Source organism: Rhea pennata, chromosome 3 (assembly GCF_028389875.1).
Source record: "Rhea pennata isolate bPtePen1 chromosome 3, bPtePen1.pri, whole genome shotgun sequence".
NCBI lineage: Eukaryota > Metazoa > Chordata > Aves > Rheiformes > Rheidae > Rhea > Rhea pennata.
The window spans coordinates 44,181,482-44,208,589 of record NC_084665.1 but is presented as its reverse complement, the minus strand read 5'-3'; the positions used below and the strand labels follow the sequence as shown (position 1 = coordinate 44,208,589).

Here is a 27,108-nt window from a genome sequence, read left to right as displayed (position 1 = left end):
GAAAGAAGTTGCTCTATTAAAAAGAATTCCCCCTGGAAAGCAATTACTAGTTTAGATTATCTAGGGATTGACAGAACAGTATTTTTAGGTTACTCTCTCAGTTCAGATTAGTGATGTTCAAAAACCACTGGCTGTTCATTCTTCTGGTTTTGATTATGAGACTGTCTTCAAAATAAAATAACACTGAAAATATTTACTCTTCCGCTTATACTGTTTCATCAAAATATTTAGGAGTTAAATGCACATGGAGTGCAGTGTATGTGTCTCTTGCAGAATGTCTTCATTGCAAAGTTAATTTAGGGTCTAATTTGAACACAAACAAAGAGCCTTTAAATTGAATTCAGTGGTACTTTTAAGTTAATTTAAATTGAACTACTCGAGCCATTGCAAGGTTAATAGATGAGACAGACAGTCTTGAAATATTGAAGAGTAATAAGTTCCTTTTCATCAGCTGGGCAATCAAGTATTTGTACTGATAGTTCACTTTTAAATCTTGGAAACTGTGAAGCAAAACATGATAATTTAAACTAGCTTCATGATAATTTAAGCTAACTTTTTTCACTTTGCATTTACTTCCAAACAGTTAAATCATTGTGCTACATGCAAGTGACCCACATCAGCTCTTTTTCTCAATATGTTCACATATTGAGTTGCTTAAATGGATGTATTTTACTCTCCATTTGCTATGGGGTAGAGTCATGATCACAGTCAATGTGGCTCACTGGTTGCACAGTAATCCGTTAGATTGCAATACCTTGATTTCTGGTCATAAAATGTCCATACTCTATGCGATCATACAGGGCAATACAAATATAGGGAGAGATCACCAACATAGCTTTTGGTAGAGAGGTAGAAGTATCTCCAGATGAAAGTTAAAGCATTTATAGAGTTTATGTGACAGTTTGTAAATATTGCCATTAAAACTCTATATATATACGCTGTAAATTAAAAAAAAGACTCAAATCTGTCAGTCAAGGATTTCTCACTTGGATTTATTTCATACATGTACATGCATAAATAGATTCTTTCCATAAAGCAAAGATCTCTTCACTAAAGCTAATTAAAGCAGGCGTGGGAATAATTCTCCTGGATTATGCCATTGTATGACTGATTATAGTTATATAAACAGTTATGTTTTTATGATAGTTTTTTTGTTTGGTTGTTTTTAATCTATAGATTTGGTGACTTTCACTCATTCCTCCCTGATTCTTGTCCTGAAGGCAGAAATATGACCATCATGGTTGGGAAGAATTTTTGAGATACAGCTTGCAATAGTTTTTCTCTACCTAGAGTGATGAATAGCAGCAGGCTTACGCATTTTTCTGTCTCCTCTTCTTTTTTTTCTTTTTTTTTTTGTTTTGTTTTGTTTTGTTTGTTTGTTTGTTTGTTTTTTCTTCTGGAGGCAAATCCCTGTTTAAAAAAATCTGCATTTTGTCAGTGGGAAACTAAATAAAGCATCCCTCTTCTGCGGAGAACCTACGAAACAGTGTTTCAGTAGGTCGTGTTTCTATGAGATTTTAGAATCTGGAAATATTTTTCTTCAGATCTTTGTTATCTGTTCATATTACAAAGGCCAGGCTTTATTTCATACTTGTCTAATGGCATATTCTCTTTCTTTTTTCCTTAAATGCTATATACAGGACTGTGATGAAAACTGGTCTGGAGTCTGTTAAGATGGCATTGAGAGCATTTTTGGACAATGCTGCTGAAGATCTGGAGAAAACAATGGAAAATCTTAAGCAAGGCCAGTTTACACACACCAGAAGCCAGCCAAAGGGAGTGACACAAATCATTAATTATACCACAGTGGCTCTCCTACCAGTGCTATCTTCATTATTTGAGCATATTGGACAGCACCAGTTCGGGGAAGATTTAATATGTATGTATTGCTTTTTAGAAATGCTATGCTGCTAAAATATCTGTAAAGTCAAACACAATGTAAGCAGTATTAGGCTCTGATTTCTATTAACGAAGGACAAATTCTATGTTACTTTGAGAGAATTGTTGATTTAAACAAATGTTTGCTGTAATCAGCTTAGAACAAAGTCTATAGGTTTTATTAGACTTTGTATAAATATGGAAGAGGATGTGGTTGTGATTAGGTAGTCTGAAAGCTCGATTTTGTTTTTGACTCCATCATAGATTCACTATGACTTTATGCAAGATCCTGAGTAAAAAATTACTTTGTATAACTTAATCTGTCTTTGCTGCTGTTTATAGCTCTATAAAAGATTATACTACCAGAACAGTTTAGTGCAAAATTAATGTTTGCATAGACTTTTGAAGAAAGCTCAAAAGACTGCCATAAAAATATCTTACAAATGCCTCTTTACACAGTTTAAGTTAACAGGGAGTTTGAGTGATTTATTGATGGATTTGAATGTGTTGAAACTTAAACATTACCTTTTTCGTTGTATTATTTCTGTAAAGTTCAGGATTCTGACAGTATCTGGAAAAAGTCATCAGTGGAGTAAAAGTCATCAGTAGAGTGAACACTTGTTCACTGTATGTCACTTGTTCAGGCATGAGCATGTTCATGTCTTTTATAATTTTTGATCTCTGATGTTCCATGTATTGGAACTTAATTAGCCTTTGATTCTTACTTACTTGTAAGTTATTTCTTACCAACTATTCTACATACCTCTTACTGATTTTAAAAATCCAGTTAATAATTTATGAACTGAGTAAGCGTTATTAGTTTAAATTATGCCCAATTATTTTGTCTGGAGCATAACTGGAAAAGCTAACTCTTCTTGCATGCAACTGCCCTTCAGATCTTTGTAACAGTAATATTATTTTATTGTACTACTCTGATGACAAACATCTTGACTATTGCTGATACCTAAATGTATTACTACATTTACAGAGCTGCCCTGTGGTGTGATCACGTACAGAAATGGTTGTTGTGGGATTGTGTATCTGAGATTATTATTATTATGTAAAAATACCCAACTCCAAAAGATCAGCAGAACTGAAACCACCTTATGGAAAAGAGCCAGCTATGTAGCTTTGATGCTCTGTTTTGTAGGCTTTTTTACTTAAAGTATTAATTCTATTATAACCCCAACATTTTATATTAGAGGAAGAGACTAGAAAAAAATATAGTGAAAGCATGGAAGGAATGGGAATGTTGTCCTGCTTGATGATACTTAGACTGTTACTCTTTTTCTTTAGTTTGATTAAAGCACTCATCTGCCGAACATATTGGAAAAACATATTTTCATATAGACGTTAAGATGATGATTCTCACATTAGTGTGACTGAAGGGGTGGCTGATAATCTCAAAACATGGTGTATTTGTAAGGACCAAAGAATTATTTAGTTTTTTTTAATCCTCTGTCAGTCTCAAGAGTAAATTATGTAGATGCCATTAGCTGGTATCTATGTCTACATTTTAAAATAATATTAACTGTGATTAAAAGAATTTAAAATTTTTTAACAATAATTTTTAATGCATTTTACACAGCAGTGTTGCATTTGTAAATTAACTTGTCACTAATAATTTTTTTCAGCACCTTATTTGATTTCCCATGAAACGTTTGTAAGTGCTGCAGACAATCTAGAAAAGATTCATTAACACATATTCTCTAGATACTAAATTAATAAATTCTCAGATTGTACAATCATATATTATTTTGAAGGGGTTGATATGCCATTATTTGCAGAAGGTTAGCACATTAGTGGTGCATGAAATATGATCTTAGCTGATAATTTGGTATTGAATCAAATGGAAGTTTTGAGCAAAAACTTTGGCACTGAGTGGTCAGAGGGCTCTTTATATGTGTATTTAGAGACATACAGAAGTGTAGTGAAAAGATCTTTTCATACCTATCATTTTCTTCTTCTCTTTAGTGGAAGATGTTCAGGTCTCTTGTTACAGAATATTGGCCAGTTTATATGCTCTGGGAACTAGCAAGAGTATCTATGTAGAGCGGTAAGAAGAAAAAATATTCCTCTGTTTTCATGATTTTTGTTTATATTTAGCTTAATGAATATGCAGCCCAGAAATGAATATAGGAAGATATTTTTGGTGAAAACATATCTAAACAGAAAAGAGTGCTTGAACGTTAAGCAGAATGCATCAGCGTTTATTGTATCACACTTAAAAAGTTGTATTTGTCAAAGTGCACTTCTTAGTTAAAACAGAAATTACAGATAACAGGATCGGACTTTTACACTAAATATCACTTGATTTGAGGTCCAACTGGGGAATTGTAAAAATATATCATTCAGCTCAGCAATTGTTATAATTATTCCTTTTAGATTGGTTAACTGTGTATATATTTCTTTCTCATTATCCTTAATTTACTTCATTTGTCACTGATGTAACATGTTTTCCAGTTTAGTCACTGAAGGAAATGGGAATTTATAATTGTTTTTTGTGCATCTCTGTATCTTCTAACTTCTCTCCAAGCTGCTTTTGGTCTATTTAAACCTTATTTGGCCAAAGAATAGAGGTCTGGAGATTATTCAGTTCTTAAGAATTTCAAAGAAATTAGTTCCCATGTAGTGACTAGTGCTGTTCTGAGGGAAGGCTGAGCAGAATTCGGACGCTTCACATTTTGGTAGCAGTCAGCTATACACACTGGTAGCAAGTCAACCTGTGTGTAACTCCAGATCAGCCACAGAAAATACTGTCTCTTGCTTGGTATCAGGATCATAGGAGACAACGTGAAGAAAGGTGTGGGTTAATGGCTATAAGTAAATAAAATACACATCTGGGGTAAACCATTTCTACAGAGTATGAGGAATTAATTGATTTGGGGATTTGGTAAATGAATGCAGTAGGTTTTGTGGTCAAGATTAAAGATCTCCATAAGCCTAGAGTAACCGTGGTCCTCAGAGCATCTGTCTGTAACAGTATGCTCATAGTAGTCCATACCATTGTTGGACCCTGGCCATGTTAGTAATGGCCACAAATAGTTGTTTCCTAGTGACGAAGAGAAGTATATGCAGGTTAATGAAATTTTTTCACTACATGGAGTTTACTTGGTTTCTATAATTGCATATGTATTTTTCATATTTGCAAATATCTCTGTGTAAGTAATAATTTTCATATATAGTTGTCTATAAGCATTATCGCAAGCCAAAAACCTGCAGCATGCAGGACAAGTGGTAGGGGATCACTTGCTTCTTCCCCAAGACAGCTGTTTACGATTTTGGCACAGTTAAGGAATTTTGATTGCCAAATAAACGTTGTCATATATTGAAGAGATGAAGAGTAAAGTTTTTGTGCAAGACTTTTAGCATTACTGATCAGGAGTGGTAGCAATTTTCCACTTTGTGAAAAATTTAACTTTCCTGCTAGCCCAAGGTATGTTTATTACTGTATCTCAGAAAAAGGAAATTAGATAACTTAGATATAATTGTATTTGGCCTCTTGATACCTCAGTCTCGCCATTAGCTTTTTCTTGATAGAAGAGGTTAAAAATACAGTAAATTTCAGGGGAAAGTAACAGAATAAAAGGCATTATTATGATGACTCCATGTTTTTCTTGTATGTTCCTCATTTGCTTTCAGCAAAGTAAGCTATCTTTGACATTTTATGTATTAACATTTCATTCATATATTAGCAGATGACTGCTGAACTTCAGCCGATTACACTTCTTTTTGTATTGATGATGCTAGTAATGTGGGGGTTTATCTTTTTGAGACAAGCACATCTCTTACAGTAAAATAAGGCTGGTGCAGAACTACTCCAGAGTGTATTCAGTCATCAAATATGTGTATATTTGTCTATGTTTGTTAATTCACAGGCAAAGATCAGCACTAGGAGAATGCTTGGCTGCTTTTTCGGGTGCATTTCCAGTGGCTTTTTTGGAAACTCACTTGAACAAACATAATACCTACTCAATTTACAATACCAAGAATGCAAGAGACAGAGCAGGTATTTCCAAAACCTCACATGATGGCTTTGCAAACACAGATTTGATTATAGATGTTGCTTGCCTTAATAAATGCATTTTTCATACATTTTATAATGCAAAAATTTTCTTGTACTCTCTTGATTGTATTTCTTTCCTAAATAAGTGGCCTAAATGTTATAAAATTGAATATTTTACATTTTTAAAGATAACAGTATTTTTGTTTTGAGATACTGTTCTTACCACTTTGGAATTGATTTACTGAAGGGATTTCATGCATTGATAATAATTCAGATATTGTATATTTGATGATAAAAGGTTGTGTTCTAATTAGTATCTTTAGTTACTTTTCATATGCAGATATCAGATCTCACATACCTGCAGTAGCAGCAAAAGTATTTTGCCTTAATTAAGGACATAGTATACCTTTAGAAAGTGAGTACACTGTAAGAGTAGTAGGTAAATTGTTTTTTCTGTGTTTGAAAGACAAGACACAGTACAGATACTTTCCAATAAAATTGCATGTTTATTTAGCATATAACTTTGTGTTACATTCTGCAACTCTTGAAATGTTTCATATCCAAAAACGTAACTGGGGAATAAGGTCATATATACTACTTGTGGTAAATAGAAATAGAAGTTAGAACAGAAGTGTATGAAACATGCATATATGCGAAATGTGAACTGTATCACAGGTATGTATAGATGACAGAGAATTTGATGTGATTGTTTAAAGGCATCATATTTATAGCTTCATCTTAATTTTTAAAAAAAGTGAGCATAGAAGATTAGTTACTCAGAGAGCTCTAGTATCTTATTTTGGAGATATCAACACCCAAGCTTCGTTATGTTAAGTGTTCTAGCTATTTTAATACATCTAGAAAGACCATCAAGTATATTTTGATTGATTTGTAACAAAAATTAATTCCAAAATTGTATGAAGCTTTAATGAAATTCTGGGATGGCTGTGTAAAGTGTGTTTAGGTCTCACTGAGGGGAGAAACTTTGGGGAAAAGCTTATGTTTATCTTGGTGCCAGTAGTTGCATTGTCAATTTGTATGCTAAAATTTCAGTGTTTACATATCTCTATACCTCACTGCACATGTACATCAGGGCCTTCGACATTCAATAGCTAATGGTTGTGCTTAAAGGTGTTTGTAGGTGAAACAAATTGCTTCCAAAAATAAAAGCAATTGCAGTACCTTTTCAGTGGAAAGAACTGATAATTAAATAATTTGAAAAGCAAATGCTTACAATCACCAAACTCACCCACTGAATTCATTTTCCCAGAATTTGCTCTATTCATTAGGTCAGGAAATGACCTTTTTCTACTAGCATATTGGGTTTCATCTGATGCATTGTGTAAGTGTTTCACTATTTCCATTTTTTTCTCAACTGGAAAGCTCATGTTAGAAGTAATTCTGGAATTTAAGCTTAATTTTAAATACAGAATGAATTCAGATGCTGCATTCTGCTGTAATAATTTCATTGTTGGAAAATTACTTCTATTGCAGAGCATTATATTTTCATGGAAGCTTACATATAAGTTTACTACTCAGTGCTATAAAAGCACTCTGTCTCTTTTCTTGAGACAGAAGAGCGTAAGCATAAACAGAAAATTTAAATGGTATGGAAGAGGAATTGGAGATAATTATTTTCTCTGCAATATATAGTTTATTTCTCCTTCTTTTTCTTTTTCTTTTTCAATAGTTCTCAATTTGCCTGCTAGTGTAGAAGAGGTCTGCCCAAATATTCCTTCCTTGGTAAAACTAATGGAAGAAATTGTGGAACTAGCAGAGTCTGGTATTCGTTACACACAAATGCCACATATAATGGAAGTGATACTGCCTATGCTATGTAGTTACATGTCACACTGGTGGGAACATGGGCCAGAAAACAACCCTGACAAGGCTGAAATGTGTTGTACGGCCTTGACGTCAGAGCACATGAACACTCTGTTGGGTAACATACTGAAAATCATCTATAACAACCTTGGTATTGATGAAGGAGCATGGATGAAGAGATTAGCAGGTAAGAGTTAAAAAAAAATCCGAAACGATTACTATTGATTTACATAGAATTACTCCACATTCACTCTGCTAATGCTGGAGCAGAATAGCACTCATATTCTTCTAATGTTGTTAAACAGTACAAATCTTCATGAACCAGAAATACTAAGTATAAAGGAAGAGCAGTATATTTTAATTTCTTAATAAGTAATTTAAGAAGTTCATTAGACCATTTCTTTTGCCTAGGAACATACAGATACACATTTTGTATTAGACTGAATTAAAGGATCATAATTATTCTGCAATTTTTCTTTGTATAGAAGGGTCCCATTTGCAAACATTAGACAGTTCCTTGCTAGGCTATATGAAAATTTCATCCATAAAATGTTATTTTGAAGCTGTATATCTAACTTTCCTGTTATGATAAAATATGGACATGCGTTCATTCATCAGTTTTAATAATCATAGAATCATAGAATGGTAAGTTTGGAAGGGACCTCTGGAGATCATCTAGTCAAACCCTCAGCATAGCCTGTACGAGGACTGAACCCGCAACCTTGGCATTAGCAGCACCATACACTAACCAACCATTTTATTAACTTCATTGGGATGACACCTTAAAATTTATGTTAAATAAGTTTATTTCTAAATATTACAATATATAAGGAAAAGACACTTCAGTCTTGAGATTTCAGCTTTTCAATTAGGCTTTTGTATGATTTTTCAATACTTAATCTAGTAGTCATTTCATTCAGTGTAGTGGTCTGGATTTCTAGTCTTTTGAGGACTAGTTATACAATATAGTCTAAGAATAAGTGATGGCTACCTAAAATCTTTATTATGTAATAGATGTATTAAATATGTTTTTACTATAATATACCCAGATGAAGTGCTAATTTGCATATTAGTTTTTATGACTAGATTTGCAAAAAGCTTATGGTAACAAGTCACAGATGACTGTTTGATGCATGGTTGAATCAGTCTCATTTCTGTCTACAGAAGCCCTCTGATATCCTAATGTGTATAAGATGTGCAAGCAGATTTTTCCAGTGAGTTTGCAAATAACTAGAAGATCCTTTCTAGTCCTACTTTAGCCAAGTGAGAAAGCCTGGTTCAAAAGAAGAGCCAGAGGCTGAGAAAACTTGTGTGTGTACCATGTTGCTATATATGCATTCACTCATGTATACCATTAAACAATTACTATATTATTCAGTAAAATTATGCAGACAAATACATTGAATACATTGCCAGAATGCCAGTAAAGATGCATTTAAGGCTATATGATCCTTAAAGATGAGTGTATGAATTTTTAATTTCTGCCCTCATAGTGAGAAAGCAAATTGACTATGTGAAATCCTGACCACATTTAATTCGTGCAAAAATTTCTGCTGATTTCAATGGGGACAGGATTTTACCCTGCAGCCTAGAAATAAAACATAAGAAGGAGGGGAAAGGTAAAAGTTTTTATTTATGTTTTGTGGCCGGGTGTATATTGTAATGTCGATTGCCTTGAATAGTGTTTTCCCAGCCCATCATAAGCAAAGCGAAGCCCCAGCTCTTAAAGACACACTTCCTGCCACTGATGGATAAGCTAAAGAAAAAAGCAGCAGTGGTTGTATCGGATGAAGAACACCTAAGAGCAGAAGGCAGAGGTGACATGTCGGAGGCTGAACTGCTCATCCTAGATGAGTTCACCACTTTGGCACGGGACCTCTATGCCTTCTACCCTTTGTTGATTAGATTTGTGGACTATAACAGGTATGTGGAGAGGCATAAGTCAATGAATCTCTTAAAAACTTCCTATTTATTGCTGCCATCTCTTATCGCTTGATATGCTTAGCACTGCATTAAAAGCCTACCAGTTTTAGTTGATTACACTGTTTCTTTACTACACTTCCAGGAGGAGTTGGAGGCTTTTTCAGAAGGAAGGAAAAGCCCAATGCAAATCTGTTGCATTCAGCTAGTGTTAATAAAAAGGATTTTAAGGGCTTTGAAATAGGACATCAAAAAGCCACTGCTAACAAAAAGGATTAAAACGCATGCTTGATTTTGCTTGTTTTCATCTTTATAAAGTGTTGAAAACTGTTTTCAAAGCATAAAGCCAGTGAGGATCATCAGCATTTCCGCCCTTTTACCAAATTTTAGGGCAAAATGGCTAAAAGAGCCCAATCCTGAGGCCGAGGAGTTGTTCCGCATGGTGGCTGAGGTCTTCATTTACTGGTCAAAATCTCATGTAAGTAATTCCTTGGTAAACAGATATTTCAAGGCTGCTTTCTTACTAGGTGAGTCAATTATTTAGTGGCTATGTTTGGGAAATTAAATTTAATGGCAGAGATGAAACTGCAATTGGGGAAACTATTATGACTTTTGGTATTCTGACACTTCTGAAATACCTGGCTTGCTGGGGGAGTTGATGGGGATTCTGTAGCTTAATAAAACTGATACTTTTTTCCTATAATTTCTGTTTTGTTTTTTATTTTTTATTAAATTTGAATTACTTGAGAACTGTGTCCCAACCACTCTTTTTTTTTTCAATCAGTTATTGTCACCTGCAAAGTCCTTTTTTTATCCTGGATATTTGGCTACTAAATTAGTAGTGTTGTAACTCACCACTGAAGAGTCCATTTCCCTAAATTGCGCAGTCTGCCTGCTTGAAACTCTAGACAGAATTATAATAAGAACTATTGTGAAAAGGTCCTCAAAAGAACAAATGGAACCAGGGTTTTCTGAAGGAAATGTACAGCTTTATGTATGGTGACTTAAAAATCTACACTGCAACACAAATTATTTCTTTAATAAAAGATATATATTTTAATTATTGAGCCTAATTCTGTAGCTGGAGTGCATGAACATGCTTCCATGAAGTCAGTTCTAAGAATAGAGCAAGCAAATAACAAACATATCCCAAAAAGCAGTTCTCCAAATAAATTATTTTGCCTAGATGATACTGTTTCTTGTTTGATGAATTTTACCAGTTAAAGATTTCTTCTTCATTCCACTCTGGCAAAATTTTTTTCTTGGTTCAGAAATCTGGTTCCTCTGGCTCGTAGACAAGAACTGAGTGGTTCTGCAGTAAGATCTAATCAGGCACTATCATTGATGAAAATAAAATACAAATCAGTTTACGCAAATGCTAGAGCAAAAGGAAGAAAGAAAAAAAAAAGCTAAGGGAAGTGAAACACTTTCAGGCAGTGGATCTCTTCGTGAACTATTATTTATACTGAATTTCTTTTCTGACTGTAACTTCAACTCTCTCGTGTTTGGGCAATAAAATGCCTTATTGTTTGTGTACTTGTGCCTTGATTTCTCTGTAAGATCTATTATCTTACAGAGATAATACTCCCTGTACAGCAGAACGATAATGAGTCTACAAGATACTTGTGTATGGTGGGGTTTATTATGGCAAAATATGGAATGGGTGGTTTTCTGATAAGGAAAAACCCAGACAATGTTTTTTGTCAAATTAAAGAAGTATTGAATTTTTTCTCCTAGTTGTTTTGTAGCAAAGGAAACAGTTCTTTACTGAATATCCTGTGTATTTGAAAGTAAAAATGAATTAATTTTTACTTTGTTGGAACAATCTATCTTAGTTTCATGTACAAATTTGTTTCACAGAGTTTAGAAAGTTCACTTGTCTACAGTTAAGCCGTGGAATATGGCAAAAGTAATTGTGTTCATTGCCCTAACTAACTGATTTTATGCCTTTGTTGTTTGCTTTAAAATATATCTGCTTAGTGTGTCTTTGTTTAAACACAAACTAAACATTTTAGAACAGTAAAAGTGACTATAATCTAACTGCAATTTTCCTTGTTGTGAAATGAATTAGCTAAAGTATATTGAAAACTTACGAAACTATTTTAAAGCAACAAATGAAGCCTGTGTTTTTTTTTTTTTCCTGTGAATATTTTGCCGTATTTTAATCCAGGGAAAGTTAGTACATTATATATTTATATTTCTACACTTGTTTTTGTTCACTTAAGGGTAGCAAAAGAGCTGTACTAATTTCTCCAACAGTCATTTCTGAAAGGTATCTCAGCCCTTTGCCTGAAGTTTTTCTCATCCATTCAGATGGGAGGTTTTTCCTTTTGTCTGTTCGCCTTAATGCAGTAGCAAGATTCACCTTACCTATTAGTAATAATAATACAAGTTTTCATTTAGCTATGAAAATATATGTTGATCTAATAGAAAGAAAAATACACGAAAACCTGAGCTATGTCATGTAAATAAAGCAGACATTCAAAACCATTGTTGGCCATCCATAAAATTTTTCTGTTATTTTGTAGATTTTACAAATTTTCAGTTGATCTCTGTTTTGTTTAAGATTTGTTTAGATAGATTTCTTATATATAATAAGTGCTGTTAACTAAGATCTCCTGTATAATATTTCAGAATTTTAAAAGGGAAGAGCAGAACTTTGTGGTACAAAATGAAATCAACAACATGTCTTTCCTTATCACTGACACCAAATCAAAGATGTCCAAGGTAGTGTAAAGATTTTCTCCTCTTATTATCCCATTAACTCTGTAAGGGTTCCTTTGTAATTTTTGTTCTGTTATAAGAAGTAAGCTCAGTCTTTGTAAATCTTAATTTTCAGTATTCTTGTATGTTTTTTCCAATATAAAATGGTCCTTATCATGTGCAAAATATATAGGCTATACTAATGGTTTTGTGGGGTGGCTAAAATGAAGAGTACTTTCAGGTGATATGGATGTTGTGTGATATGTGCTACTGAAGACTGTTCTTCACTGGTATTAGATTGAGGTTTTGATAGCTTTTTCACACTTCGAATTACCAGAGATTCCACAGAAATTTTGGTAGGCAAACGATGCAGGAACTGATCCATGGTACATGATCCCATGCAGTTCGTTAGGTGCCATGTGGCTTGCAGCAGTGGACACAGCTTCAAATTATTCTTTAGTAATGTTATCAGTAAATACTCTGATTTTTTTCGGGGATTTTTCCTGCTTTTGTATTATGAGAAGTTTAGGACTCCCTGCAATGTAAAAGTAAAAGAGAATAGCTATGGAAGCTGGGCATAAACTGAAATTGCTAGTCTTCCTGGGTGGATCTGAGAGATACAATAAGGTTTTGCAAAATATATTTACAATGATGTAAATTTAGAGGAAGTGTGGAAAAATAGTCATGAGACAAGTGGGACAGAAAAAAATGTTAATTGATTCTCAGCACTTTGTTTATTCTATTGAATTGAATTTCATACGACAATATATAATACTTTGATTTGAAATATTTTACTGCGCCTTTTTTTATTCTACTCCTTCCATGTGAGAATTTTATTACTGTTATTTATTACTATGACCACTTTTTGATCCAGTGATGATTTACACAGTTGTGATTCCCCTAAAGAAAAAGTGCTCCATCCATAGTGCTTTGTGTTGATCAGTGAGCTGTCACAAAGAAAAAGAACCTAGACTACAGGGAGAATGTGTAATTAATGTGTAGATGCAAATAATAGAGGTCTAAGATTAGCAGTGGGCAAATGGAAGAAATGGCAGGTGTGGAGACTGGAGAAATATCCTGTTTGCAGAGGGGAAGGACACTGCAGGACTCCACAGAAGCATTTTTTTGGAGAAATGGTATTTAGCAACAGGACAAAAAAAGACTGGGTTGGAAAGCAAAAGGTAGTTGTTTGAGAAACACAGTGGGCTTACAAGGTAACATTGGCAGTAATATAATGGGAGCTCTTTTAGATAAGGATGCAACTGTGTATGTAGTAAGGAAATTATCAGAGCAGAAACAAGTAAAAAGTTGTTAGTACTCTCTTTTTTAATAAACGGATTTTTTTTTCTTTATGTTGCAGGCAGCAGTTTCTGACCAGGAGAGAAAGAAGATGAAGCGCAAAGGTGACCGGTATTCCATGCAGACCTCGCTCATTGTGGCAGCACTGAAGAGATTGCTTCCCGTTGGCCTAAATATTTGTGCCCCTGGAGACCAAGAGCTAATTGCACTGGCCAAAAATCGATTCAGCATGGTAGGTGCTCTTCTTGAGTTTCTAAAAAGTAGAAATATTCTTCTAACTAAAGTCTTTGAAATTTTTCCCTGCCCTCATCTTTACAACATGACAGGAATACTGTTATATCTACTGATTTCCTACAAGATTGTTTTGATCAGGAAATGCTGAATTATATTTCATGATAAAAAGGGCTAGATAGAAAACATTCCAGAGTTCCAAAAGAAATACAGGGCTTCCCTCTTCTCCCTCTCAACTTTCCAGGTGGAATGTCTGCTTTTGCTATTTTCCCAGTCTCTTCAGCCTAGACACTAAATAATTAAGGTCAGAATTATAAGTGGAACATTCATATTAATTGAATTTTTTGTGAGCTTTCTCATTTTACTGTAACTCTGTGGAAATACAGAGTTAGCATTCTTTTTCATAATCAAGACTAAGTCTGTCATAGAAAGGCACAGTGGGTGACTGGTAGATAGTAATCTATGTATCATTCTAATTTTCTGTGAATGAAATGTTTCAATGTGGACATGCTTATTTTTCTAGATGATCAGTAAATGCACAGAGATGTTCTTAAAATACAGTTATTTCTCTCTCTTGATTTTTAATAGTAAGTTATGTGTGTTATGTTTGTTATATTTTATGAAGATTGAATTTAGAAAAGCAAGTAAGAAGTGAATGTTTCATAATCTATATGCCAAGTATCATAACTAACTCCAGGTGAGTACAGGAATTTCTGTAGGGCTAGACTTTTCACTGTTCAGAAAGTGATTCTTCTGGGAATATACTCTCAGAGCAACAATGTGATTGTCATTTGGAATATCCCTTCTCAAACTGTAATGCTTTTTACTTTCTAGCATGTTAAATGAGCTTCAGACAACTGAACTGTTTATGTTTGAAAGATAAAATAACTTTAAATGAAATAGAAAAAAAGAAATAGGAAAAATAGGAATCTGAAGACTGCTCTGTTTCATTGTCAGGAAGAAAAAGAGGAAAGTCTGTACATAGGTTTCACTTGAGCAAACTTTGGTCAAAATATTTATATATAGTATTTTTAATTCAGACTTGTATTTAATGTGTTGAATTAATCTGTACAAATATGAATGTTGCCATCCAAATCTTGTTCGTAGGAGCTTGGATGGGACTAGCTCTGGCCTATATAATATAAAAAGCCATGTTTCCGCTGAGATTTTCCTCACTTCTTCCTCACTGTCAGTTTTAGTCATCATTCAGACTAAGCCTAAGCATGACATTTGTAGGAACAGTATCTTTTCTTACTTAGCTCTTATGCTTAATTTATATGATTTGTAATCTGTTGACAGAAAGATACTGAGGATGAAGTTCGAGATGCCATCCGCAGTAATCTTCATCTCCAGGGCAAGGTAACTAGTGTGCATTTTTACATGCTCTTTCCTTTTAATTCATTCATTAGTACCCTTTAATGACTTGCCTTGGATAACTTGTAATCCCTTTTCCTCTTTCTAAAGTATGTTTTTCTTTTCTACAGAAACCTGGGCAATGACACTCCTAACATTTGTTGTCAGTTGTTAAATGCTATGTTTTTAATGTGTTTACATGTGCATCATGTATAATAGCATGTGACCCTATAAATCCTTACCTATGAGTACTGTTAATATGATACTGGATATGCAAACAATGTCTATCTTTGTTTAAATGCTACCATCTATCATTTGAAAGAGAATATTCAGAATACTGATTGTTATTTTGTATCAATTTGATGTGTAAAGAAAGAGGAAACTGCCACTAATGCATTTTCTGTGAAGTGAAAAATCACCATATGGTTTTATTTTGTCACTGTTTTCCAGACCAGGCAGAAAAAAGTGTATTAGAAGTAGTGTAGATTTTTGTTACACAATTCCAGTTTTTCTGAGTGAGATTAATAGCCCTAGGATAGAAGTCCTGAGCTAGCTCAATGTTGAGCTGTTTTCTTAATGCTTCAAATAATGGCAAAGGATGAAGCCAGAGTATGGAAGTGTAATAAAAGGATGTACATCTCCATTGAAGGAAGAGGGAGTCTGACCCAGGGACCCTGCTCCCTAACCTCCCCCTCCTCCCAGCTTGATTTGCCTAAAAGGAAAAACTAATATTTGCTATGTTTAAATGGTTATGAGAAAAGAATAAATATGAGAGGAACTCTGGCTTTTTTTTTTCTGGAAAGATATTTAAGAGTCATCCAGAAGTCTGGATTCCACTGGCAGTCAGTTCAACCTAAGTGCTTAGCAAGATAAGTTATTATCAGTTATTCCATATTTCTTAGTTTTCATTTTTGTTCCGTCATAGTCCTAAACAATCAAGTATTGTGTCCCTGTTAGGAAAAGCAATGCCAAAGTGCTCACTCCGTGCACACACTGCCTCTTTTATATCTGATTGACTCAAACATAAAGGAGACATAAGCTAAATGGTCTTATATCATTTAACTTATTAATTAATGTCATTAATAAAAATGTAGCTTAGCTGTGATGCTGATTGTGTAAGGGAGCTTTCAAAACAGAGGAAAAGCTAGCTTACTTCCAAGCAGATCTTCGACCACAGCAATATTCTGTCTTCAGATGATGTTTTCTATTGACTACTTTTGCTTCTCATAGACACTATATTTTGTCCTTTTTGTGTTAGAGTTAAAATGTCATTTATCTCAATTTATTTTTGGAAAAAATGCACTGTTTAAGAATCACCCTTTTAAATCTTTAGCTATGAATGTTGCTGCATCTATTTCATGCATTTGTCTACCTGTGTCTGCATTGTCTTCACCCTGTTTCTGTCTTTCCTTTCCTTGCATGCCTGCATGCTGTTACTCAGTACCGAGCCTTTTATTTCAAGAAATTGATGACGAAACTTGCATTAATTTTGACATGGATGAAGCTCAAGTCACCAAAATCTTCTTCCAACCATGCTAATTCACACCTTGAAATGTCAACTACTCATGCCCTTAGAAAACTACCTATACAAAAAAGCTGTACCTTGGTAGAATGTGAGGAGTGCTCAGATCAAAAGACATCTCTGCCTGTGATTAAAAGGTCTTTTCTGGACTATCCATTCATGATGATCCAGTCAAATGCTCACACAAAGACTGTGGATGTGACAGTTGTTAAGAAATGGAAAAGCCGAAAGGTGGAAGAAATGCCTGCCAGTTGTGGCTTTCTAGGTTGTAATAAGCTCTTGTTGAGCGACTGTGTAAGTTTATAATAATTTCTAGCACTTAAGTAACCTGTGTATCGTAAGATGATTTGTGGAGGTGAGTTAGCATTATTTTCCCATTTTAGGCATAAATTGAAATCTAGATGCACAAAGGTGTTTTAGAAAAGTAAATTTCAAGCTAAAGTGCTGTTCAGTTCTGTAAGGCTTAAACTCCCAAATGCTCTATGAGTCCAGGCCAGTGTGACTTAATCCTAAATAGCACAATCAGGTGTGGATCACTGGCTGCTCTCAGTAAAAGTTTGCACTTTTCTGAGTACAAACACATTGCATTTTTCTTCAATGTCCGTGGCACAAAAAATAGTGGTTGCAATGTGGATAATATCGGCATTGATTAGCAGAAGCGCTTGGGACACAAAATGAACCAAGAAAAGGTTGCTAATGGTAAAATGGGAAATCATTGGTCACTAAAACAGAAAATGAAATATAAAGAGAAAAATGAGGAAAACATTTACTTCATACATTTCTTCATAATTTATAGGCTTATAAACAAATACATCTTGAATTCTTTTTTCATAAATCAACTTTTCATTTTTAGCTTGTGCTCAATAAAATTAGGATTTGCTAACAATTGGAAAAATCAAAAATGCAATGACTAATAACCAAGACTAAAAACTGTGGACTAGGTAATCCCAAATAGAGTAATAATGCCATTGTTGTTTGGTTTAGTAACTAGAAAGATAGTGTTTAAAATTATGTCTGTCTACCTCATATTCATTACATTTCCTCAAATAGTATGTTCATCACTGTTACCACTGTTACTTACCCCTTGATCAGCTGCTGTTCATATGGTTATTATACCTTTAGTTCTCTAAAGTCTTTCAACAAACGTTGCGTGAATCAGTCTTTAGTTTTGTTTGCAGGTATTCTCCCAATGCTTTAAAATCAATGTAGTGGATACTGTAACAGTATGGGTTAGTGATCTGTTGTCTTTATAAGCAGTTTCTATACTAATGAGGATTTTTGGCCCTATGTTTGGAACATTTTTGTCGTCGTTACATGTGAAATCTCTTTCTCCTGCAGCTTGAGGATCCTGCCATTAGGTGGCAGATGGCACTTTACAAAGATTTACCAAACAGGACTGAAGATTCTTCAGATCCAGAGAAGACAGTGGAAAGAGTTCTTGATATAGCTAATGTACTGTTTCACCTGGAGCAGGTTAGACATATTTCCCCAAATCTGTTGCTTCGTATGCTAAAAGCACCAATTAGCCTTTCAGTTATGCTTTCACCTTTCATATCTAATTTTATTTTGTTTTGTTTTTTCTTTTGGTGGCTTCTGTTTGCATACTTTGCCTTGTGTTTTTAGAGCAATTATCTTGTGGTCATAATGATCATAAATATTTCTGCAGCAGGTCCAACAATCGTTTATTTGGAAAAGGATTTGGAAATTGGTGTTTTCTGTATAGCTTTCCTCTGGTGTATGCCAGCTGGAAGGAAGTAATCACTAAGTTTTACCTCTATCAAGTTGTCTATGGACAATGACATTTGAGTAAAAAAACAACTTAATTATTGAAAAATCTGTTTTCTCAAGATATTTTTCCTCAATTGAGTTTCTTGAGTTACAGCAATTGCAAGAAACTTAAAGCTACCTAAATATATATCTCAAAAGAAGCTGCATATTACAGCTGCATAAATTTGGCCAGGTAGGTGATTTGATAGATAACTTGCCTACTTATGACTTTATAAAGCTACTTACCGAACAATAATTAAAAAAAAAAATTGTAAGAGGAACACCCACTTGACCAAATTCATATAAAAACTTATCTACAAGGTGAATCTGGACGAGAATCTATACATTAAATGAGTCATATTGGCTGTGAAATACAGAAAATCCTTGATAATTTGGAAGCTTTATCAAGACTACAGTTTGATAGTTGAGCAAAATGTTGGCATACCTGATCTCAGATTCACTCTTTCTGGGGCAATGGTGAATACAAATGGAGTTGAGCCTTGCTGGTTCAAACAGTACTTGCTGCATTCAAGAAATGGTAGAAACTAGGATTGTTCTGAAAAAGCGTAGGCAGAATCTTTAGCTTGTTTCAGAATGTGATGTGATTCTACTGTTTATCTGATTTTTATATGCTTAAATGCATGCACATCCCATGTGCCCTGGACTGTGGTGACTTTCTTTTTAGAAAACTGTGTCAATTTATTTTCTGTCCTTTTTCCCACTAGCACTGATAGATTCCCCCTCCCACCCCATCTTTGTCTCTCTGATTTAACTTATCCCCAGGAATAAGTCAGTCAAGAATAAATGCTGGATCAGATCCAGATGTTTTTTCCCCTTGGAACATGAGTATTACTACCTATTTTTAATTCTCTAGATTATGAAATTAAAAAGAACTTTGTTGATATGTTCACAAGTAAAAGACTACTTGGTAGATTTATCTTTCCTATTTTACTTACTGAATCGTTAGCTGTCTTCTGTCAGGCATCAGACTGATGAAGAAAGTTGAACAGTGTGATACAACAGGTGGGACATAGGTATTTATATCAACACATGAAGCACATTAAGGATGCCAAGAACTTTGAAGGTCACTTTTCTTAGCAATCAAGTTCCGGGTTCTTTGTATCCTTAATGTACGCCATGTGTTGATATAGATCCGAAATCTAGCTATTGGATCACACAGCTCTTCATATAGCCTTGCTAGACTTTATAAAGACTTGCTTCAAATTCAGCAGTCTTAGGGAGTTTGATAGAAGAAGGTAAAGAGGAGTCACAACATTATACCTGTTAATAACTGTGTATGGAACAAACAAGAAAGGATCAGATATGGAAGCAGAGAGACAGGTTTTTTCTAGCGGAAGAAAACTAGGATTACGGAGGACAAAGCGTCTTGTCTTTGACTCATGTTAAAGTTAACCAAACTGGAAGAAAATTAATTACTATGTACAAAGTCACATATTTCAGCATTTGAGTTCAAACAGTATATACAATCTCTTAATTTCTGGTGCTTCCGCTCTATGATCATGTGATATAACCAGTTTGTGCAGCTGGGAGAAATTGTCCATGAGGCTAGAGCCTAAAATTGTCATCCCTTGTGCTTTCCATGTTCTGTCAAAATAACAGTCTCGTAATACATAGAGCCTAGCAGTAGTACGAAAGCAGCATGGACTCTATTCATAATACTGGATCAATATTTCAAGCCTTCTGATCAGACTCAAACAACAGCTTGTAATGAAGTAAATGCTGGCTGCTTTTACTTCGTGCACTTTGCATGTAAAAGTTTGGAGATTTAGTCTTGCGATTCTACTTCCCTTGTGTAGACTTGGGTTTTTTTTGCTTCTTTTACTGAAATGGGTTATTCTCTGTCTTCTAAAAATAATGAATATGTGAGTAGTATGTTTGTCTGTTTTTTATGATAGTGAGTAGTGCTTTGCTCTCCATATACAATACTCTGGCTACTTTCCTTATTGCACTTACAAAGATCTGTACTTCAATTAATTCTTTGTATTTTCATTCCATGAACAGCTAACTTTGTTTTTATTATTTTCAGAGATCTGCTTGTGTAGGCCGAGGCTATTTCTTTTGGGAAAGTATAGAGAGTTTAATATAGTTTTTGAAGATATTACTAATTAGCTTTAACATTTGGTTTTGTCTGACTTCTAAATTATTAGCTCTGACTTTATTTTGTGACACTAAATATGATTGCAGTGGATGCTTTTTATGTTTTCTCATAACAAATTTTGCTCATTTGTTTATTTTTTTAATCTAGAAGGAACTAGAATATCACCATTTAATCTTTCAACAAGTGTAATTTTCCATTTTACTGAATGCTTTGCAGTTCTTAGTCTGTTTGATTAAACCTTTATCTTGTAATTATTAATCATTTCTGGTATTTCACGAAACTAACACAAACCTCTTGGATAACTAAGTCTGAATTGAATATTGAATCTTTTTAAAGATAATTCTTACTACATATTTTAAAATAAAATACTTCATTTTATTATAAACAATAATCACCAGGTCTTTCCGATTAGAGGTGTTAACTTCCATTGACTCTTTTGATGATGTCGGGGACAGAGGCGCTATTAATCCTCCAGCACAGTAAAAGAATACATTGACCCTGATTCCTGAATCAGATATTTGTGTTAAAGGGGAAAAAAAAAGGCTTCTATAGGAGTTACATAGTTTAAGTCGAATCAAATAATCTTTATGGAGTAAATGTTAAGTAAGTCACAAAAACCGTGAGTAGACTGTGAGAAAGGAATGATCTGTAGCAAAGCCTGCAATCACAGTTCCCCAGTTATCTGGTTAAGGGCTGTAGCATGCTGTTGCTCTTCTGGACAGTAGCAGACCGTAGCAGTCATTTCCTTCTCATGGAAACGGGATGGAAAGTGAATGGAGAAAACTGAGAAAGAGGAGGATGGAGCACACCCAGTCTCATCTCATGCTGATGTAAAGCCAGGATACAAGAGTCTATATCTAAACACAGCGCTCTAACATAAAGAAATGTAACTAAAAGGTTTTGGAATATTTTGGAAAGAAGTCAGTCCTAACTAAATCTCTGTGCCTGTCTTTCATTTTAAAAGTTAAATTCTTCCCATTATACTCAGTCTTGGTGCATATTGCAAGTAAAAGATTAATAGTATGTAAGCAAGTTTCTTTAGAAAGATTGGCTGAGTCAATGTGAAGATGTACAATTTAAATAATGTATGTATGTAAGGAGGAATATTCAAAAGAAAGAAAGAGTTGAGGGTTCTTTACATTAAAAATTGAGGTTTACTGAAAAATGGCCTCAGTGACAATAATACTCTATCTAAAAGATCTGAGAAATGGGCTGAAGTTAAAAAAGGAAAATATCTATAACAAGGAAAGAGATTTTACTTTTACATTTGTATTTTAATTGTTTCTACAATTTGGCTAATCACTTGGATTCTGTCTAGAACACATTTTCTCAGCCATTATTCTTCTATTATTCTTCCAGTTAATTTATCTGTCATCTAACATTTCTATTGTTATGACTATGCCCAGAAAATAGGAAAATAGAACATTATTTATTTTTCCCGGTGTATTTTGTATACCAGGTTGAGCATCCTCAGCGATCCAAAAAAGCAGTGTGGCATAAACTGTTGTCTAAACAGAGGAAAAGAGCAGTAGTTGCCTGCTTTAGAATGGCACCATTGTATAATCTTCCTAGGTAAGAGTTATACTAGTTCTATAATTCAGAAATGTAATTATGTTCATACGATGCTATTTGGTGAGAACTAAAGGAAGAAAAATAACAGCAATAACAGAATCTACACTGCAGTGTATACTATACTATACACTGCAGTACACTTTATTCAAACATTTCTTCTGAAAAAATATCACTTCAAATTTGCATTTTTTCTCTCCTGTTAATTCACCTTTTCTTCTTGGTATGTTTTCTTTTCTGAAAAGCAGAGACCTTTCATAGGAGATAAATACAGAAATGTACATATTTAAGATCACTTTAAGATGATCTTGAGAGATAAATTTCCTCCAAAGCCATGATCCAGCTTTGGAGCTGTGAAGTTATTCTTGTTATTAGACATCAAAATATTCTGTATGCATGAAATAAACTGTTAGTATTTCTGTGAGGGAAACTTGTGTATTTACTGTGCATTTTTAGGAGCAACATTCTATTAGACAAGGAATGTATGCACGTACTCTGTGTGTTTCATGCCTTTTTCTATGTATCCTTTTCTCTTTCCTCCTTGTTCAACAGAGGGTAGGTTCTACAGCCAGATGAATCTCAGAATCCTGAGATCCTGAAAGGAATGAACAGGCAAAAAAAGCAGAGACATCTGCTTTTTCACCCTAATTGCTAAAAATAATTTTCAGACTACTTGTGTCTGATTTTTCAAAATATCCTCAGTTGTGTATTATATGAGTATTCTGAGTTGTTCCTGAAGGCCTGCATATTATTACTATTACTGTAATTAGTGGAGTGAATTTTAGAGTCTTTCCTGGGAAGCACAAGGGCGTGAGATGCTATACCAGTGTAAATCAGACTGCCTTGACAGCTGAAAATAGAACGAGGATATTTCTGTCTTTAGCTGTTCTTATTTCTAAGAAACCTGCACATAACTAGCATTCATGTATCTTTTAATTATATTTCCTACCTTTCAGTATATGAAACTGAAAGTTATTTAAAAGAATGAAGATTGATAAAATTATTTATGGAGACTGTTGTTCTACCATCCTTTTGCACTGAAACTTGAAGAAAACCAAAAAACATTCAACGTCATAATTGACTTCTTCCCCTCTTCCCCTATCCAGCTAATTTAATGGAGTTTAGAAAAAAACAGTTTATAATTTTGAATGTGCAAATTTAATCCCAAACATTTTAAAAATGCAATTATTTGGGAACAATCCAAAGTCATCTATGGCTGTTATCTTAATATTTAAATTAAAATAATATGAAAACATTTCATATTCAGAATAAAACTCACTCATGTAACCAGGTAATTGATTTTATTTCTCACTTCTATATTAATTTTACAAATGTATATAGATGTGGCCCATTTTTAAACACAGGATACTAATGTAAACTAGATTTCTAGAATCAATGGTTTGGCCAGGCTTAACCAGAGAAATTTTGCTTCCTTTCTAAATGGTAATTGTCACATCTGGACAGTTCCTCAAACTAAATGAAATTTATATTGACCATATCTTTTGTTTTATGAACTTACAGTTTCTCATTTAAATTTCCTTTTTTAGGCACCGAGCTGTCAATCTCTTTCTTCAAGGCTATGATAAATCTTGGATTGAAACAGAAGAACACTATTTTGAAGATAAACTGATAGAAGACTTAGCAGTATGTCTGGGTGCAAAGGGTTGCGGGAATGTATTGTGAATTAACACTAATGTTATATAATCACAACTCTCAGTTTGGGGTGTATATAAGAAATAATCTAAGTTACCTCTACACAAAGGTGTGTAAGTCACACTAACGGGTGTTAAAAATCTTGAGTGATGGCAATTCAGGATCTCCTCAGGCAGTCTGTTTCATGGCTTCACTATTATTATAAAGATTTTTAAACTTTTGTCTGAATTAAATGTTAGTCCCCTTGTCTCATATCTTCTGCCCTGTGGACAAGAGAAACAGATTCTTCCCTTTTTTTTTTGCCATCATCTTTTATGCATTTGAAGATACTGAAATCCACGTTAAAGCCGTTTAAGTCGAAAGGACAGAATGTAAAACTAGAGGAATTCTAATATCTTAGGTTAACCAATTCCTCAGACGCAGACATGAAAGAGTGTTTACTGGGACCATCTCTGTGGAAGAGTGTTCTTGTATTACTGGCCAGGAAGGTGAGAATTTTTCCAAGCAGTAAAGTGTTAGTCATGCTTTTAGCCTAAGAAGTTCCTGGGGCAGTTTTCAGTATGGCCTTTTGCCCTCATCCCTTGCAGTCCATTGGGAAGGGTGTTCTTACTGGGACTGGGCAAGAACTAGGTCTAGGAAATGATGCCATCCCCAGGAGGGCCAGTCCTGAGCACAGTCTGAAATCAAACTTTTTACTGTGAGAAAGGCCTGTTCTATACCATAGAAAAGAAAGCTAACTGGAGAATTGTTATTATGAAACTAATGATTTTCTTCTAACTAGTTAAGTTTATGCTTAAAACCAACCACACCTGTTATGAACTATTTTGAAAATAAGGATCAAAATAGTAAAATGAGTATCAGCAGCAATGAGCTCCAGACAAGCAGACCATGGAAATTGCCTGCACACACGCAGAATTCATTTTTGTGAATTCACAATTAATCTTTATTTTATGATCCAAGCATTCAGAAAGCAAGAGACTTTTACAGATGCTCACTTCATACACAAATTTTTAAGTGAATATCACTGATGCAAGTGCATTGCCAAAAATAATTACTTGTTAGCAAGTGAGAATGTTTGTGGGTGGATGTGGAATATGGGATAGCATAGCTGTGTGTGCACAGGTGTGTACATGTATGTATGTGTGAGCAAATAACCAGCACTGTCATTTGGTTACACCCTGACATAGAAGGCTATCTTCTTAGCTCCTCTGTGAAGCTATATCTTTTAACAGGTTTATAAAGAGCTCCTTGCCAGCAGGCAGCTTTTGTGAAAACCCTTCTTAGAAAAGATAGAAATGGACCAAGTTGGCTGCTATAGCATCCTTTTGTAAAGGATCACAGGCATTTCCTTGTAATTCCTCAGGCGTGCAGATCAGTGAGACTCCAGCCTTCTTTAAGGAAGGGTCTATTTTACCTTTCTTTCAAAAGAGCAAACAAAACTCTATCTATTCTTTCAAATCAATTTCTATCAAATTCTTATTGCCTTAGAGCACCTCTCTCAGACAGAGAGGGCTTGAGGTTCTACTGTTCAGCTCTGTGGAGAGCATCTGAACTGTTGTGTGTGCTTTTTGATAAGGTGTTCTACTTTTTGATGGTGAAGTTGGTGGAAATTCTCCATATCCTAGCCTGAGGTTAGGATACTTTTCAGGGGTGTAGGAGATGAGTGTTTGCATACCCTTTAGCAGAAGAAGGGACTGAACTTGCAGTTTTGCTCCCTGAGTCTTCTGTCTTTAAATGTATTTTGTACAAAAGTGGCACTCCATCTGTCTTTGTATATTTGAGGGGGGAATAAAAAACATCTTTATTTGAGGAGCTTGGTTATGCTGATACACAAAGTGTGCTTTGGGAAAGCCATACAGATCAAGCCTTTAAGGAAACTCAGTTTTTGATGTTTGAAATAAAAATCACAGAATATTCAACACTGTCTTTGTATTTTATGCTTCTGCTTCGGTAAGGTTATATGAAAAGTGAATTCTACTTAATTCAGTCAGTAATGAATGTTAAATGATCCTCTATTTAATTTGAGTTAAATCTCTGAAATCTGATAAGTTGTATTAAACATTAACACAACCTCTGCCCTTTGCTTCATCAGTTTTGATAATATTAGACAGATATTTTGGATAGTAACATTACTAAGTATGGAAAACTGCCATTTAATTAAAGAAAAAGGTCAACACCCTAAATGAGATTGAAATAAAGAACAGGGGGAGACTTCTGAAGTGGTAAAATGTAAATGCAGTTATATTTTATGTTGTTCAAATTTTGCTACAGATACTGGAAATGAGGTTACATATTGAAAAAATGTGATAGGAACCTTTAATCATAGAATCAGTAAGGTTGGAAGGGACCTCTGGAGATCATCTAGTCCAACCTTCCTGCTCAGCAGGGTCACCTAGAGCATGTTAAACAGGGTTGCATCCAGGCAGGCCTTGAAGATCTCCAGAGAAGGAGATGCCACAGCCTCTCTGGGCAACCTGTGCCAGTGCTCCGTCACTCTCACAGGGAAGAAATTCCCCCTCACGGTCAGGCAGAACTTCCTGTGCTTCCATTTTCTGCCCATTGCCTCTTGTCCTGTCACACGGAGCAACTGAAAAGAGTTTGTCCCCATCCCCTTGACACCCTTCCTTCAGGTACTTGTACACATTGATCAGATCCCCCCTCAGGCTTCTCTTCCCCAGGCTGAAGAGGCCCAGCTCTCACAGCCGTTCCTCATGGGGCAGATGCTCCAGCCCTCTGATCATCTTTGTAGCCCTACGGTGGACTCTCTCCAGTAGCTCCATGTCTCTCTTGTCCTGGGGAGCCCACAACTGGACACAGTACTCGAGATGAGGCCTCCCCAGGGCTGAGGAGAGGGGCAGGATCACCTCCCTTTCACCTGCTGGCAACAGTCTTCCTAATGCAGCCCAGGAGACGATTGGCCTTCTTGGCCACAAGGGCACATTGCTGGCACATGGTCAGCTTGTCATGCACCAGCACTCCCAGGTCCTTCTCTGCAGAGCTGCCCTCCAGAAGGTCAGCCCCCAGCCTGTACTGGTGCTGGTTATTTTTTCCTAAGTGCAGGACCCTGCACTTGCCCTTGTTGATCCTCATGAGGTTCCTCTCTGCCCAGCTCTCCAGCCTGTCCAGGTCTCTCTGAATGGCAGCACAGCCCTCAGGTGTGTCAGCCACAATGGCCGTCAGTAGCTCACTTCACTGCTAATAACAGCAGTAGACTAGCAAGTGAAGAGTTGTTCTCAGTCGTATTTGGTACAGCTGAGTAGAGAT

At 35.0% G+C, this 27,108-nt stretch overlaps 1 protein-coding gene across 5 annotated transcripts in view; it reads left to right on the top strand.

Moving 5' to 3' along the window:
• The window catches only part of RYR2 (ryanodine receptor 2), a 444,114-nt gene that overhangs the window by 345,095 nt on the left and 71,911 nt on the right, over window positions 1-27,108 (top strand). For all 5 annotated transcript variants that reach the window (XM_062572155.1, XM_062572154.1, XM_062572153.1 and 2 more), the window contains 13 exons: window positions 1,641-1,879; window positions 3,853-3,934; window positions 5,757-5,887; window positions 7,575-7,895; window positions 9,391-9,631; window positions 10,019-10,106; window positions 12,263-12,355; window positions 13,692-13,862; window positions 15,161-15,220; window positions 18,075-18,209; window positions 20,551-20,587; window positions 22,083-22,194; window positions 23,739-23,835. In XM_062572155.1, coding sequence (XP_062428139.1) covers window positions 1,641-1,879; window positions 3,853-3,934; window positions 5,757-5,887; window positions 7,575-7,895; window positions 9,391-9,631; window positions 10,019-10,106; window positions 12,263-12,355; window positions 13,692-13,862; window positions 15,161-15,220; window positions 18,075-18,209; window positions 20,551-20,587; window positions 22,083-22,194; window positions 23,739-23,835 — 1,807 coding nt within the window. The remainder of the gene's footprint in view (window positions 1-1,640; window positions 1,880-3,852; window positions 3,935-5,756; window positions 5,888-7,574; window positions 7,896-9,390; window positions 9,632-10,018; window positions 10,107-12,262; window positions 12,356-13,691; window positions 13,863-15,160; window positions 15,221-18,074; window positions 18,210-20,550; window positions 20,588-22,082; window positions 22,195-23,738; window positions 23,836-27,108) is intronic.